Source organism: Hesperophylax consimilis, chromosome 11 (genome assembly GCF_061612785.1).
Source record: "Hesperophylax consimilis isolate HC1 chromosome 11, BYU_Hcon_1.0, whole genome shotgun sequence".
Lineage (NCBI taxonomy): Eukaryota > Metazoa > Arthropoda > Insecta > Trichoptera > Limnephilidae > Hesperophylax > Hesperophylax consimilis.
The window spans coordinates 447,230-464,359 of record NC_142846.1 but is presented as its reverse complement, the minus strand read 5'-3'; the positions used below and the strand labels follow the sequence as shown (position 1 = coordinate 464,359).

Below are 17,130 nucleotides of genomic sequence, written 5' to 3'. Positions count from 1 at the left end.
AAAAAAAAAATATTAACATTTTGAGAGTTTCGCTAAGTACATAATTATCTTACGTGTGACATATTTTATTTCTATGCGAGTTTATTTAATTAACATGTAAGTATCTTTGCATAAAATTATTTAGTTAACATTGTCTTCTATTATTACAGAAAAAGCTTGCAAATTCTGATATTTTTCAAATCTCTTGGATGGCTGTTGGCCGCAGGAGCTGGCCCCTTTTGCTCAGCCAATCAGAGGTTGTTTAGCGATGGTTAAGATGGTTGCTTGAGTTAAGGCGAGACAACTCATTATTACTGTAGTACTGTACTGTACTGTACTGTACTGATTACTGTAGCTCCCTTCGTGGCAGCAGGACGCGTCCCAACGCGTCCTCCAACCGCTTTGTGTTTTTTTTTGTATTTTCAAGGGAAATGAGGCAAAATCCCTTAAATTATACTTTCCCTTATTTTTAAAATTAATCAAATAACATTTTAACTTTAATAAAAATAAACTTAACAACCAGTTATTAGAACTTTATATTATGTGATTTGATTGCAGTGTTTTAAAAGTGAATATTCTGAAATTTTGCTCAAAAATATTCAAAACGAACGTCAATCGGTAAATGCACCCCAGATGTTTTCAACCGAATTCTCGGAAACTCTGAAGGCAAGTGTTTTGCTAAGCCCAGGGTAATTTATTATCCCGTCGCTTTTTATTGCGGGCAGAATGCACCACTTCAACAATCACCAGGAACAGGATTACATGGAGATGAATGATGGACTCGCCGAACGTCACAACAGTGCTGCCAGGGTCTCTTATCTATCTGAGGTGTCAGCGCTTTATTAGCAGCAGACCTACACCTGGACGAATGACGAACCTCGTGCTGGCACTGTTGTTGGACGCGGTGGACTCTTTCGCTGCAGCAGCTGGACCAGTTTCCTCACCACCTGGGATTCTTGCTGCAGAGTCTCCATCTTCTATCTTCGTGTCACCTGTTTCTGTACTTCATTTTACTTAACTTAAATTCAGTTTATTTTTGTAATATTTATATCTTTGTAATACCTGCATCAACTGTAAAGCGCCCCTGAGGTGATATCTCACAAAAGCGGCGCTATACAAATTGTCCAATAAATAAATAAACTGCTCTTTGGGCCGGATTGATAAAATGTCCCGTTAACCGGCAGGGCAGGTTTTCAAACATTAGTTTCCTATCTGTAGGGCAGGTTAATGTTGTTCTATTTGGACGTTCAATACAGTTCATATGGTTTCAGAGAAATATGATTTAAACAGTGTTAGAAAGATAAAAAGTTAGAAATTAACCACAGAAAAATTTAAATTTACACCTCTATGAAACCAAAAATGAAGTGATAATAAAGTTTGTAATAGTAAAATTTGAAAGCGTATTTTATCACCTTTCAAAAACAGTGTTTTATTGCAAAGCTAACATTGGTTTGGAAACATGTGGATTCCGGCCCGGCTTCATCCTGCTACAGGAATCTTCAGTGATCAGTAATATTAAAAGTATCATATTTGCGCAGGTTCTGGTGCACGATGTGGATGGACGAACCTTTCCCTCCACCGCTGAGCTCAATGAGAAGTTCAGGAAACTGTGTCCCCCGTACGTCTGTGGAAACGGTAAATATTGCTCATAACTGAAGTTATTTGTTGAATGTTGTTGTACTAACCTAACATACTCCACTCAGCCATGATGTATTCATCGTAATTGGTTAATACTGCCTTATAAATGTAAACAAAACACACAACCTCAACTACTCAAAACACTGCGCAGTACTAACATCGCGTGATCTCACCACCTCGTGTACCGGGTACCTTAAGTCTCGCTTCCGAGTATGTTCGGGAGTATTCCGAGTTGTCTTGGGTGTAGTCCTTTTACACCCGAAACTGCATAAGAATTTATACACCTTTGTGTGAATGAACTGTAAACAATTATTATGTACATTCTATTCAAAAAGCATGTTTTAGAGTACTTTCTGGTACCCAAATCAAATTCCAAAACTGACATAGGCACTTCTAGCGTTAACCCCCAGAATTTAACTACAGTGATGTTTGATGGAATTGGGTTGAAGTGAATGTAGTATACAAACGGGGAATGGTAGGAAAGGTATAACCTAACTGCTTACCATGAGAACATCTGTTAATGATTAAGAGCGCAAATCAACAAATACGAATATGAAAACATCGACCACCATCGAAGACAATTCATTTGTCTTCTTGCTCAAAACAATATATTCATTTAACTCAATTAGTTTTAAACTGAGTAGCGATCTTAACACACTAACCGCGGGAAGGGTATTCCATTCTCGCAGTGCGGTGCAAGGCAATGGGTCAAGATAGTCCTGCTGAAGAGGTCAAAAGTCTGTTTCAGCCAGGCAGCCCTGCAAGTCTCCAAACGTAGCTTGCCACTTGGGGTGACATAAGTGTTGGTTATCCAATAAATGGTTCCATACCAGCCACCCTCTTTTCTCTTATTAAGTAGACCACACTCACAGCATCCCCAAGATGACAAGGGGATGTCCTAAGATGGTAATAGTGTAACTATTGAGAGTACTAAGAAGTGGTGCTGTATGTTTAGCCTCGGTGACGCTGGAAACGGCCATGAGCTTGGTGCACCGCTACTGCAGCTCCCTGCCGCAGGACAAGTTCACCTGCCTCCAGCCCGAGTGGTTCCAGACCAAGCTGGAGGAGGACCAGTTGTTCCAGGTGTCGGTGCTGCTGCCCCCCTTCTGCCCCATCAAGAAGCCCATCAAGGTATGGTTGATTATTAATTTCTACATGTTGTACTGCTCAAGTGGTTGGGAAGGTCTATTTTTAGATCATTGTTTCCACTTTACGTGTTAGTTGGTCAAGTTAAAAACAATGTTAAAGCTTCGACTTATATATGGAAATTATTGTTTATGGAAGTCGTGGAAACAGTTTTGCAGTTCTGAAAGACACAATCCAAGTGCGTGGGTTGCTCTTACTGACAAAGGTTCCGTCTTTGCCAAAAGTTTTTCTTTCGGCACATAATACTGTAATGTAACGGTAATACTGTCCACCGTTTCGAGGTTTCTGTAGGATTAAATATTTCACTCAACCAATCAAATGGCAAATCTATGAGATATTAATTAATTTACCTATTTCCATATAATTCACAAAATAAACACAAAAGAAAACTTATTTGAATAGAAAATTAGATTCTTACCTTAATAGTTGAAGAGAAATGAGGTTTTTTGTGGCAATGCTTTCCTCTAACATCCAACTGTCATAAAATCTCTAACTGAATGATAAAAATGTAGGTAAACGTGAAGTTTTGGGCAGCGACCAATAGACGACACTATTAGTTACTTCAATATTCGTGTTATTTTAAAAAGCATACTGCTTCTCTAGGAAATAATTATTCTTTACATGTGCTCACAGGGTTAAAAACCTTTTTTTTTTCTTCCTTCGGTTTTTAACCCTGTGAAATAGGGTAAAAAATATTCTCAATTACTGTAATATACAATGCATTGAAAAAAGAACCCCCATTTACCTCAAGTCAACATTTAGGAGTTCCTTAAATGACACAATAGACCTAACACAAATATAATAGACTGAGAAATTAGTTATTTGATATTTTTATATTTCGTAAAATTGTTAATTGAGGTATATAAATAGAGTCTACGTTCCTTTTCTCGTCAGAATTAATATATTCAAGCGAAACATTGCACATTGGAAGCCGCGAATTTTCCTAGTTCCCCAACTTGTTTTTGAAAAACGTCCAGGGAAATAATGACGTTCAACATTTAAATGCACTCCACACAGACTTCAAAACTAAGTTAGAGGACATTTTGACTATGGAAATGCGGCATTGAAGAATCGGATGTCATGTGACAAGAAGAATTGACCAGAATAAGCACTGACAAAGAACTTAAGGGGCAGTTCTGTAGGGCTAGCTACAGAAAGAAATTCCCGTTGCTTATCCTGCTTTATTTTCATTTTGGTGTAATACCTCAAAAGGGTGCCCCTGTCTGCACAATGTAAAAACAGAACAACTATACCGCCACCCGGTTGTTGGGCAGGCAAGGGAAGGGAATATGTTTACTAAAAAATTAAATGATTATCACATGGGACGTTAATAGTTTTAGAAAAATTCAATATTCGGTAGGCGGTGGGTCTACGGAAAAAAAAAATTTGGCAAGTGGTCTACGGAGCAAAAAAGTTTGGGAACCTCTGTCCTACAGAATCAAAGAAAAATGTTTTTCCTTGATTCCTCAATCGATGTTAACACGTTGACTGCCACGGCAATTTTCAGAATTCCGTTCTAAAAAGCCAATTTCATTTAATCATATTATATTAAAAAAAACTCTTAAGTTTTTATAATTATATTTTCTGTTTATTTATTAATAAATTTTCTGTTCTGTAAGCCAGCATTGATTTTTCGTTCTCTTCCCAGAAGCCATCTATCCATATTAGCACTACGGATTCTATGGTATTTTAGCGAATATGACAAGTAAACACACTACGAGTTATCTCGTAGTCGGCGTCCTAGCAAAGAACGCAATCTACGAGTTATCTTGTAGTTGGCAGTCAACGTGTTAATTTTAATATTTTTTTATTTTATTTTTTCTTGTTTATTCCAGATCTCGGGGAGGGTAATAATAACGCATTGTATTCCTTTTTTGGTGGATGTTCATTTTGAGCTACAACTTGTAACTGTTTTGATTGATCAAAGGATGTTTCTCTTGTGTATTCGGCACTGGTAAAATCCGAGTTTGTTATGTTAGTTGGCATCGGCAGTCCAAAATCCTTAAGGGGATCTTTTCTGGAAATTTCAATTTTGTTTATTAGAAAATAATATTATGTTTTGAACAAATAATTTATTCTTCTAAACAATGAGAAAACAAAACGTATTAAAATGTTTAAAACAATTGCGTAAAAAAATATTTCCAGAACTTCTATAAATAGCTTAAAATTCGAATATATCCTCTAATTCTAAATACAGGAGAATTTTAAATATATACATTATCACCACGTCAACGTTGTGTAAACGATTAGAGAATAAAATTATTTTAAAAAGCATTAAAACAATGCTTAAATAAATAAAAACAGTTTTTCAATAATAAGATATTGTTACTTGTATCACCGCATTATATAAACCAGTGTCTGAGATGGCTTCAAAGCGAGAGCATGTTTCATTTTACAAAAAATAAATACTTAAATGTGTAGGCACATGAGAAAAGAGATCACACTAAAGGTTAGTCGTTATGTTACTATGTATCATTTCTAGCCAAAGTTGACTTTTTTACTATAAATCCCGTTTTACGCGACACTTGGCCAGCCGTCTGACAACCAGCGGCACATAATGTTATAGAGTGCCCCTTCACTAGTATCTGCTACTAAGCAGATGGCGATTGTAGTACATATAAGAAAATATTAGAAGCTCGACCCTATTCAAATATAACCGTAGAGAAAATCGAATGTCGGAATCACCTTCTACGTAATTATATAACTAAAATCAATTTACTTTCATTAGATACCCAGTACCCTACACGCTTATGCAAAATTATTAGTGAAAGATTACTCCGCTTGCGTAGATCAATCACATCTGCTATTAAGTATAGGATTTCAGAAAATTGTTTGATGGATACGAAAGTCGGGAATTTAAATAAAGATATTCTAAATAGCATTAAACATGTGTTTGGCGACCACTCTACCTGTGACGACTTACTGTAAGCACGTAGATGAGAAAAACTACATTCAAGATTTAAAATTGTGCAACTTATTTAAAATTCCCGCAGCTTAATATATAATGTTGATAGCAATATTGCGGAATCATATAACAGCGTTGTCGCCAAAATGGTAGGTGGGAAAAGAATTATTTTTTCAACTAAACAGTCTTATACTGGGAAGTGCGCAGCATCTGTTGTTGCGTTTAATACAAAACGGCCACACTATGTTCTCCATAAAACGGTTTTTGATAGCAGCCCGCGAAAACTCTTGAAAAGTTTTGAAGCAAATAAACATAGAAGACTTATTAACCAAAATTATAAGTACAAAACAAAAAAAAAATGAATTAAACACAAAATTCATTAAAACTAGATTCCGAATATGGTGATGCATGTCAAAGCCGGATATGGATACCATATCTTTTGATGCTGCAAAAAAGCAGTTTTTAAAAGATTTGCAATGTTCTTCCCCAGAACGTAGGCGAATTGAAAGGGAAATTGGAAATTGAAAAAAAAAGGGAATTCTACAGTCTGAGAGTGATGAACGGTTAGAAAGGCGTCAAAATCTTTTGACAGCGTCGTGGTTTGGTGAGATTTGTAAGAGAAGAATGATTAATTGTGGTCCATTAAAAACTTTACTAAATGGACATTCTTTGCAAAATGTTGAATCAATTGAATATGGGAAAATAAATGAGCCAATCGCAATGCGGCAGTTATGTGAACAAGAGTCCATAACTATTGAACAGAGTGGCTTATTTATAGACCCTGAACATTGGAGCTACACCTGATGGTTTGTCCGGTAATAAGTGTATCGTCGAAATTAAATGCCCATCTTCTGCAAAGGGTATGTCTGTTAAAGACGAGATTGAAAAAAAATAACATTTTGGAAATTAGACAACAAAAAGGATCGCGTTATCCAAAATCACGATTGGTATTTCCAGGTACAGGGCCAATTACACGTTAGTAATAAAAATAATTGCTCTCTTGCCGTTTGGACTGGCTCACACTTCCCTCTAAAAGTTGAATGTATACTTGGAGATGACAAGTTCTGGAAAGAAAAAATGCTTATTAAATTAACCAATTTTTATATGGATTGCATTCTTATCGATCCTAGAGTCACAAGGTCTATGATTGTTCGTGATCCTTCATATATCTTAGACGCAATAGTATGTAAAGAACGTCAATTAGGAATCGTGTCGTTTTTATTTCGACGAAATGCTAGTTGATTGAATCATTATTTTCGTTTTTTATATTAAATTATTTTTAGTATGCCTAACTGATATAATATTAAATTATGGCCTTTAAATAAAAAAAGTTGAATCTTATGCTTTTTACATTACCTAATTATTTATTTTATGTAACTTTTTGTAAACAATAATAATAAATAAAGAAAATGACCGATATTTTATTTATCTTGCCAATATTTTCAGATATAATTATATATAATATATGATCAGATGTTATGAAAATGATTTGTGATTAAAAACTGTATTGTTTTGACATCTGTCAATGAAGAACACGTCGGTTACGATTCATAAGTGTAGTTGATGGTATCGAATAATTTATCAAACAAGTTTGATAGAAATCTGATAAGAATCATAAAATCATGAGCTCCTTCTGTAATAGGTAATGTTTCTATCGAAATTTACTTAAAACATGCACATTCAACTTAATAAACATAATTTGAAAGACGCCCATTATTAAGCGTTCCATGTTCAAACTTTACTCATGGGTACCATCTAGTGGATTTTATCGCTGCTCTGACTTCGAAATGAGTTGGCCAGCGCGCGTAGCGTGTTTCCCGTTCCAACTTACTTCATTCCTCTCCACCCCGAAATATTAAAAAAGTTTTAAAATTTTACCGACATCGGTCGACTGTTTTTGAGTCCAAACATGTGGAGGTTGAATTTTTTTAATATTACTGGCTGTATTCCCCGGCGTTGCTCGGACAGAGTTTTTAAAAATCAGACTTAGACAGTGATTTTCCTCTTGTTTTGATGGTCAAGTGTGCAAAATTTCATAAATCTCTGAATGAAACTATTGATTTGTATTAAAAAAAAATTGTACCAAACAAACGCCGGCCGCCACAGGCAACCTTGATTATTGATGGTTTAGAGCAAGGCTGCCCAACCCCAGGCCCGCGGGCCACATTGAGGCCCGCGAACGAATTATAAGTGGCCCACGTGAACCATTTTCAAAAAACCCGCCAATTTGAAAAAGTGTCACGAAAATATCTAACCTCTTGAACTTACTTTTTAAACAAAAATACACCGGTTTTTGATATAATATTTTTTGCGTCCGAAATGGAATCGTAGCCACCCCCCCCCCTCCATGGAATTCGAAAAATTGTTGTGGGGAATCACGTAGATGTTTTTGGGTGTGCGGAATTTTTCTCACCGTAACAACCCCCCCCCATGGATTTCAAATATTTTGTGGGGAGCACTCAATTTGAATTTTTTTTGTGGGGAATTATGTTTTATAGAAATTCTCTAACAACCCCCCCCCCCCATGGAAATAGGAACTGTAAGTATTCAGTGGCCCGACAGTGATTTTTAAATCGTCAATTTGGCCCAACTGTTAAAAAGGTTGGGCAGCCTTGGTTTAGAGTAAAGGTTGTGCATTCTAGTAAACCGGTTGTGGTTCAAGGTGGAAATAATAATATTTTCTATAATTGAGTACATTTTGTAGGTATTTGATTGACTTTATCGTGCCATGTCTTCCTCGGGAGACTTCAACTTCTTCTACTATTCACTTCCACGACATACATTCTGCTTTCACACATCTCTTAGTGCATCGATACACCTCATTTTACCAATTATTTGATTCACTTTTGCCACATATTCCTCGGGCTTCCACAACTTTTTCTACCATGAACTTCCATCTCATAATGTAGTAATTGTGAGTCGTGCCCGTTTGTTTATTCTGCAAGGTCATTGTTCCGTTGAAATCCAAGACAAGTGTTGCCATTCATGCTGTCTCCCTCAGGCACGCGGAGATCGCCACAATATCCGCATACACGCGGTCGCCACAATATCCTTATCAGATAAACAGAGGGTGCAACTGATCGATTATATAAAAAGTGGAAAAAATTAAATTTAAATTAAGGAGCATTTTCACAAAGAGAAATAAGTAAATAATGATAATAAATAAGTCAACAAATACTATATTCTTTCGTGTGAAAGTCTTCAAGGCACGAATAAATAAATCAATATTATAATTGAGGCCGCGAAGTTTGAAAGTAAATGTGTTTGGTTACAGGGAGTGGCTTTGCTGGGGCTGAAGAACGCCAAGAAAGCGGCGGCGCTGAAGGCGTGCGAGCTGCTGCACAAGGCGGGGGAGCTCACTGACAAGCTGCTGCCCCGGGACAGGTACGCTCCCCGAGACTCTTGGTCGCCTTTAGCCTTCAAACTATCGCTGGCCACCAATCCAATCAACAACCCTCCTTGTTTATATCAACTATGTACATACCTGGACAGATGCTCTTTACGGTAGTTCAACCGAAGATTAAAAAGGACTTGAGGATTGCTTGAGAAATGCTTAGTAGAATGAAGATATGTTACTGAGACAATGCGCTTGGTTTTGCTGAACTAGATCTAGTGGACCGTTCATATACATATTCTTTGAATCGCTATCCTTTTACGCACTTCTAGATTTTTTGTTCGATTAGTTATGAATATAACGAGTCTTGTATTTTTATAATTTCATAGGAATATAAAAACGTGACATCTTCAGTACGTAACTTATTTTAACAACAACTTAAAGCACTTGCAAAATACTATTCTGTGTTTCCGTGAAAAATCACCTCAAGGGAGTTGAGGTGAGAAACACTAGAGAAAAGCACTTCTGTACCTGGATGATATGTGTTGTTCTGAATATGTATTTACATAAAACTATAGAAAGGTTGGTCCGCTCCAGGGTCACCGAGTTGTTGGACCCCAAGATTGAGGCCATGTTCTTCTCTCACTGGAAGCCGCAGCCCGAAGATGTCGACCGCACGCTGGGAACTAAGAGAAATAAGAGAATATATAATAAAAAGGTAATCTTATTACATATTATTATTTAATGAGCAGGCAGCATTCTGCTGATGCGCTCCTATCTGATTTCACAATATGTTTAAAAGGTGATCTTATTATTATTATTTAATGAGCAAGCAGCATTCTGCGGATGCGCTGTTCCACTGTTTTTATGTATCCCAAAAATTAGAAGTCTGAGAATGACGTACCTCCTCAGGAGTGCAAGGGATTGTCTTCAGATGTAATGTCCTCCTCAGGAATGCAAGGGATTGTCTTCAGATGTAACGCCCTCCTCAGGAGTGCAAGGGATTGTCTTCAGATGTAATGTCCTCCTCAGGAGTGCAAGGGATTGTCTTCAGATGTAATGTCCTCCTCAGGAGTGCAAGGGATTGTCTTCAGATGTAATGTCCTCCTCGGGAGTGCAAGGGATTGTCTTCAGACGTAATGTCCTCCTCGGGAGTGCAAGGGATTGTCTTCAGATGTAATGTCCTCCTCGGGAGTGCAAGGGATTGTCTTCAGATGTAATGTCCTCCTCAGGAATGCAAGGGATTGTCTTCAGATGTAACGCCCTCCTCAGGAGTGCAAGGGATTGTCTTCAGATGTAATGTCCTCCTCAGGAATGCAAGGGATTGTCTTCAGATGTAACGCCCTCCTCAGGAGTGCAAGGGATTGTCTTCAGATGTAATGTCCTCCTCAGGAGTGCAAGGGATTGTCTTCAGATGTAATGTCCTCCTCAGGAGTGCAAGGGATTGTCTTCAGATGTAATGTCCTCCTCGGGAGTGCAAGGGATTGTCTTCAGACGTAATGTCCTCCTCGGGAGTGCAAGGGATTGTCTTCAGATGTAATGTCCTCCTCGGGAGTGCAAGGGATTGTCTTCAGATGTAATGTCCTCCTCAGGAATGCAAGGGATTGTCTTCAGATGTAACGCCCTCCTCAGGAGTGCAAGGGATTGTCTTCAGATGTAACGCCCTCCTCAGGAGTGCAAGGGATTGTCTTCAGATGTAATGTCCTCCTCAGGAATGCAAGGGATTGTCTTCAGATGTAACGCCCTCCTCAGGAGTGCAAGGGATTGTCTTCAGATGTAATGTCCTCCTCAGGAGTGCAAGGGATTGTCTTCAGATGTAATGTCCTCCTCAGGAGTGCAAGGGATTGTCTTCAGATGTAATGTCCTCCTCGGGAGTGCAAGGGATTTTCTTCAGACGTAATGTCCTCCTCGGGAGTGCAAGGGATTGTCTTCAGATGTAATGTCCTCCTCAGGAGTGCAAGGGATTGTCTTCAGATGTAATGTCCTCCTCAGGAGTGCAAGGGATTGTCTTCAGATGTAATGTCCTCCTCGGGAGTGCAAGGGATTTTCTTCAGACGTAATGTCCTCCTCGGGAGTGCAAGGGATTGTCTTCAGATGTAATGTCCTCCTCGGGAGTGCAAGGGATTGTCTTCAGATGTAATGTCCTCCTCGGGAGTGCAAGGGATTGTCTTCAGATGTAATGTCCTCCTCAGGAATGCAAGGGATTGTCTTCAGATGTAATGTCCTCCTCAGGAATGCAAGGGATTGTCTTCAGATGTAACGCCCTCCTCAGGAGTGCAAGGGATTGTCTTCAGATGTAATGTCCTCCTCAGGAGTGCAAGGGATTGTCTTCAGATGTAATGTCCTCCTCGGGAGTGCAAGGGATTGTCTTCAGACGTAATGTCCTCCTCGGGAGTGCAAGGGATTGTCTTCAGATGTAATGTCCTCCTCGGGAGTGCAAGGGATTGTCTTCAGATGTAATGTCCTCCTCAGTGAGTACTGCTTGCATCTCGAGTGAACTCGCATCTGAGTATTCGGCTTTTATTTTAGTTTATTGGGGAAACAAACAGTTATATATATATATATTTCATGGTGACCGGATAAATCATCACATCTTTAAAAAGTTATATAAAGTCATGGAAAGTGATGAAACAAAAACTTTATTAACTGGGTTAAGTAGGTTAGGTTAAAAAAAATATATATTTCATTGTTTCTAATGACTTTATATCACTTTATAAAAGTGTGTTGAATTGTCACTGTTGAGTTATCATGGAACCATATTTTATATAAATAATTACATTTTACATGTTTGCATGAACCAGTCAAGTTTCCACATAAAATTCATGTTACATACAGAAAAAAACATAAATAAAAAGGAAAACAAAGTGAAAACATAAAAACAAGTTAACGAAAATAAGAAAATAACTTGGATATCTTACACGCAGCCGGGGGAGAGGGTTCCTTCTCCAATATGCATTTAGTACTAAGAACTAAGGACAAATGGAAAATATCAGCGTCTGAAAATATAGTATTGCATTTTGTTCATGTCCTTCTGAAAAATGAATGTTGTGTGTAGTTAGTTTTTGAATGCTGTGGATGTGGAATAGTTTGTTTGACTGTGTGTTTCCAACTAGACAGTGGAAATTAACATTGTCCAGAAGGTAGTCGTTGTCAACAGCGTTCTGGATGATTTTGAATAAAAAATTTTGGTTGGATATATCTCGTCTATGTTGATAGTTTGTGGAAAGCTAATGAGTATTTTAAATGTTGTGGTGGTCGGAAGGATTTAAAGTCTAAGGATGGGTTGTTTAATAGAATTTGAACAATTCATCAAATTTCAACGTTAATTTGCGAGTTCTGTTAATGTCCTATTCAAGTTGTGTTATTAAATCATTATAGGCCAGTTGACAGAACCTGAAAAGAACTTTCATAGAACTTGAAAATTGAAGAATTGTTCAAATTCTCTGAAACAACCCGTCCTAAGTGTTTAAGAACCTTTGGGATTCCATATTACTGATCCGATTTCTAATATTGAGCGAACGAAAGAGTATTTTTGTTACATGAGGTGATCTGAATGGTTTTGTCACTCTTATGATGAATCCTAGAATTTTGTAGGCCCTGTCACAGATGAAATTTATATGTGATCCATTATTATACTTAAGTCCCTTACTTCACTACATATTTTTAGTTCTACGTCGTTGATTTTGTACAGGAATATTAGAGGGTTAATGCTTTTGGTGAAGTATATTGGGTTACATTTTTCCAGCTTGGAACAGTTGGTTGTTCACACATTCCATTCCAAGCCTATTAATATAATAATAATAATATATTTCACATTAAATTATACAATAAAGCATATGCGGAAACTTTGACTAGCCAACGGATCCTTTTTTAGGCCAGTCAAATTGACAAATTTAGTTCATATTATAATTTCATATTCTTCTTCTTCTTCTTCAATGGCGCTACAGCCCATTTGGAGCCTTGGCCTCCTTTAACATGAGCCTCCACCGCCCTCTGTCCTCGGCCGTCGTCTTCCAATCTGCAACATGGAGTAGTCCTCTGGCATCTTTCCTGACATCGTCCTCCCATCTCAGCCTAGGTCTGCCCGCCTTTCGTTTGCCTCCCGGGTGTCCTGTTAGAACCTTCTTTGGTACACGTGTGCTTGGCATTCGGTGAACATGTCCGGCCCATCTTAGTCTTTGGAGCCGTAAATGAGTAGAGAGTCTGGGAGCTTGGTAGATGTCATATAGCTCCTTATTGTGGCGGATTCTCCATGCCTCTCCCTCTCGCACCGCTCCTAAGATTCTTCGAAGTACCTTTCTTTCGAAGGTGTCCAGCCGTTCCTCAGACTTTGCTGTCAGTGTTCCCGCCTCACATCCATAGGCCAAGACCGTTCTAATAATTGTTTTATACAGGGTTATTTTGGTTTTCCTATGGACGTTTCGGGATTTGAACACTGGCAGCAACGCGAAGTAAGTGTTGTTAGCGGCTGTGATGAGCTTTCTTACTTCTACTGGGTCTTCGTTGTCCTGCGTTATGATGGAGCCCAGGTAGGCAAACTCTTCGACCACTTCAAAGTTATAGGAGTTTTTAAAATTCACTTTATCTTTTATTCTGCGGTGTGGGGTTCTGGTTTGCATCATGATTTTAGTTTGGTTCTCATTGATTTGCGCGCCCACCTCTCTTGCTGCAGTCTCCAAAGGGTCAAACACCTCTCTTACAGCCTTTAAGGATCTTCCGACAATGTTAAGGTCGTCTGCATATCCAACTATTTGATTGCTTTTGTAGCAAATGTTTGAGTCGGTAGCAATCATTGTCTTCCTCGCGACGTGCTCCAGAACAACATTGAAAAGAGTAATACATAATTTCATATTACATTGTTTAATTATAGAACACATTATTTTATAGAAGGAAAAAAGTGTTTGAATTCCTGCTGAATTTCTGATGGTGTATTATAGAAACGTGTTTTCTGAAAAAGCCATGTTGATTTTTATATATGGTCGTTTGTACAATGTACTGGTTTTACTCGGAAATCTTCTTAAAACCCGAATACGCATCTATCAGATTGTCGATGACGTGCACAAGAATACTGTCGGTGTTTTGTGTACAAAAAGACACAGTAATTAATATTGGTCAATGAACCTCTTGGTCAGCTGCCGGCCTGTCTGGATGGTGCGGCTGGTACGGGAAAGAGCACATACTACCTGCACGGCATCAGCATTCAACCGGTGCGCGAGGACTCCACGGCGGAGACACTGTACGCCCTATTGGAGCAAGACGCCGGCCTGCTCGTGCTGACGCAGAGCCCGCTGCCCGAGCTGCCGCCCTTCCGTCTCTACCTCAGCTCTGGGGAGAATAAGGTGCGGCTGATGGTCAACCAGAAGACCATCACCCTGAGTATGGACCAGCTCAATGATATCAAAGCGTTAGTGTTTATTTTCTGTTTAAATCATTGTTTCCAGTTTGTGCTCCATCAGTAATGTTTTGCAATATACCGACACACCTATACCAAGTTCTAAGATTGCATTGGTTGAAGGAGATCTTTTTACCACTCCAGCAGGAGTCTCACAACCCATCGCCTTGCACCTCAGTGGGAAGGATTAATTCATACTAATTCATGAACTCATACCGCCACTCCTGGATACACCCACGTTGGTTACCCAATTAATGGTTCCCAACACAGATACAGGCAGTAAAAAAACATTAATTGGGGAATTCGCCTGCATCCTAACTATTTCTCACAGATTAACGCTGGTAAGGGTGGCTGTAATAATTTACCCGCAATTAAGCTTGGAATAGACTGAATAATTTGTACAGTTCACCTCCAATTCCTATCTCACTCCTTGATCCCGCAGACTTATAGAGAAGCTTATCACTAATATTTGGCTGTAGATTCCACTGTCTGCTGTTCTCCGACGTGCTGGGCATGGTCAAGTCCTTCATGTGCTGGGACGGGGGCGTGGGCCCCAACAGCTACCTGGTGGCGGCCTCGCAGGGCTACGGCCCCTCGCTGGCTGTGGACTGGGACGCCGTGTGCGGACACACCAGCGTGGAGCCCTGCGCAGAGCCCGAGGTGGACACCCGCAGAGCCACCAGAACAGACGCCCACTACTACGGGGCCAGTGTGGTGGAACCCTGGTATAGAAGTGGCCAACAAACCCGGTATGGAAACTGAGCTATTCCATGCTAAATCTACTTATGAATCTGAATTACTTGGGTCGAAACTGGGAAAACTGGAGCCCACATAAATATGAGCTTTTTTGGTCTCTGTATCTGTCTTTGACACAATTATGGAGCTTTGACACGGTTATTTTATATGAAAAGTGATTTATTTGACATCCTAAACATTGGTTTCAGTCATTGTTTTTTTTATTAATATTTTATACCTATACAGAGTGTAATAACACATATCTAAAAGACTTTAATCAGAGATTAACAAGCATATTTGGGTAGTTGGATACAGCCTAGCTGGTCATGTGATACGCACTCTGTCTCGTTCGTGCAGCACGGTAACAAATGAGACAGAGCGCGTATAATTAGATCCGCAATGTGGGATATATATATTAATTGAAAACAAAATATCATTGAACAGCAAAATGACAGCTACTTTTTTATTTGCTCGGGAATCGCTGGTTAAAATCTGCAGGACACTTGCTGTTATACCCTGTTTATTACAACATTTAAACTCTCACTAAACACCCGTGTGGGGTGATAATCTTAAACTGTGACTAATGACTGATATTCTGCACCACTGTGCACTGCAGGTACATAGTGGTGAACGTGTGTGAGTACATGACACCCTACTCCCCGTTCTGCGACCCCTCCATAGAGTCCTTTGCAGCCTACTACAAGACCAAGTACAAGCTCAGCGTCCTGGGGCCCGCTGACCAGCCCCTGCTTCAGGTACCCACCCATTTACCTCAGTTACATCAGTGACGCAGATTGTCTTAGAGTGTAATAATAATATTAAGGTGTGTTTCCCACCAGGTACGTTACCTGAGCCGCAAGATGAACGCTCTGCTGCCACGCGCCATCACGCTGAGAGGCGGGAAGAGCGCGGGGAGCGGCGGCAGCTCTCGCTTCAAGCGTAACCAGGACGGCCAGGAAGCACCCTCGGACGAGTTCCTGGTGCCCGAGTTCTGCATCCGCTACGGCTTCCCGGGCCTGCTGTGGCTCAAGGGCACTCTGCTGCCTGCCGTACTGCACAGGTACTATAACTCTGATAGTAAATTCATCACCTTCCCAGCCTAGTGAAGTGACAGCAGATAGTTACAGTATAAATATACTAATATGATTCAAATTAACTCAAATTTAATATAAAACAATATATAACTTCTTCAATAGTTGCAAAATTACTTTGTGGTGTCTTTTTAATTATCTGAAAATTAAACACTTTGTATGCACCACTTTTAATTCACTCTTTGCTGCGTGTGAGTATGGACTTTTTGCCGTAACAACAGTGGATATGGAAATTTTTACTGCCGATATTCCAGCACTCTTTCGTCATAAATGTATTTCCCGCTCACTTGGACATTCGTAGAACTATCACGATGTTGACATCTACAAGAATTTCTCGAAAATAAAATTGTATTTCATAAAAAAACATCGATAATCAGGTGCGCCTCTTCACGTCTTCGAGTGACATAGTTTACAATTTTGTCAACGAATGGCGTTAGTACTAGTTTGTTATCTGCGCTTGCGCGCGCCGAGTTAATCTGCGGAGTCTGCACCGTTTTGCAAAGTTTTAATTGTTTCAGTGTATTATTTTGGAATACTAGTATTATATTATTGTTAAGCATATTAACATTTCACCAGATTTGGTTTTATTTTTATTATTTTATTTTAATTCGAAAAAGTATTTTATGTTTGGAATAACTGAGTAAAACCTCAAATTCTAATATTTAATTATTCAAAACAATATTAGCGATTCCTAAATGAAAATTGGTTTTTGGTTTTGATTTTATACATTTCAGTGTTAGTACTGTAATCCCATCAAAACCAGGAGCAGAAGAACCTCCTTTCATACCTGTGATGATTTGTTAGATTTTTTCTGGTGCTGTTGGTTGAAATAGTTCAATTTTATGCTCATTATTTACTATAGAGTTGGGTTCATTGAGACTCGGATTTTGTTAGCTAGTTTTTTCCCTAC

At 39.0% G+C, this 17,130-nt stretch overlaps 1 protein-coding gene across 1 annotated transcript in view; it reads left to right on the top strand.

Moving 5' to 3' along the window:
* The window catches only part of LOC149419601 (endoribonuclease Dcr-2-like), a 94,322-nt gene that overhangs the window by 43,759 nt on the left and 33,433 nt on the right, over positions 1-17,130 (top strand). Inside the window, 8 exon segments of the mRNA XM_089637506.1 lie at positions 1,518-1,614; positions 2,573-2,748; positions 8,943-9,052; positions 9,600-9,720; positions 14,135-14,406; positions 14,874-15,143; positions 15,746-15,884; positions 15,969-16,189. Of these exon segments, the coding sequence (XP_089493632.1) occupies positions 1,518-1,614; positions 2,573-2,748; positions 8,943-9,052; positions 9,600-9,720; positions 14,135-14,406; positions 14,874-15,143; positions 15,746-15,884; positions 15,969-16,189 (1,406 nt within the window).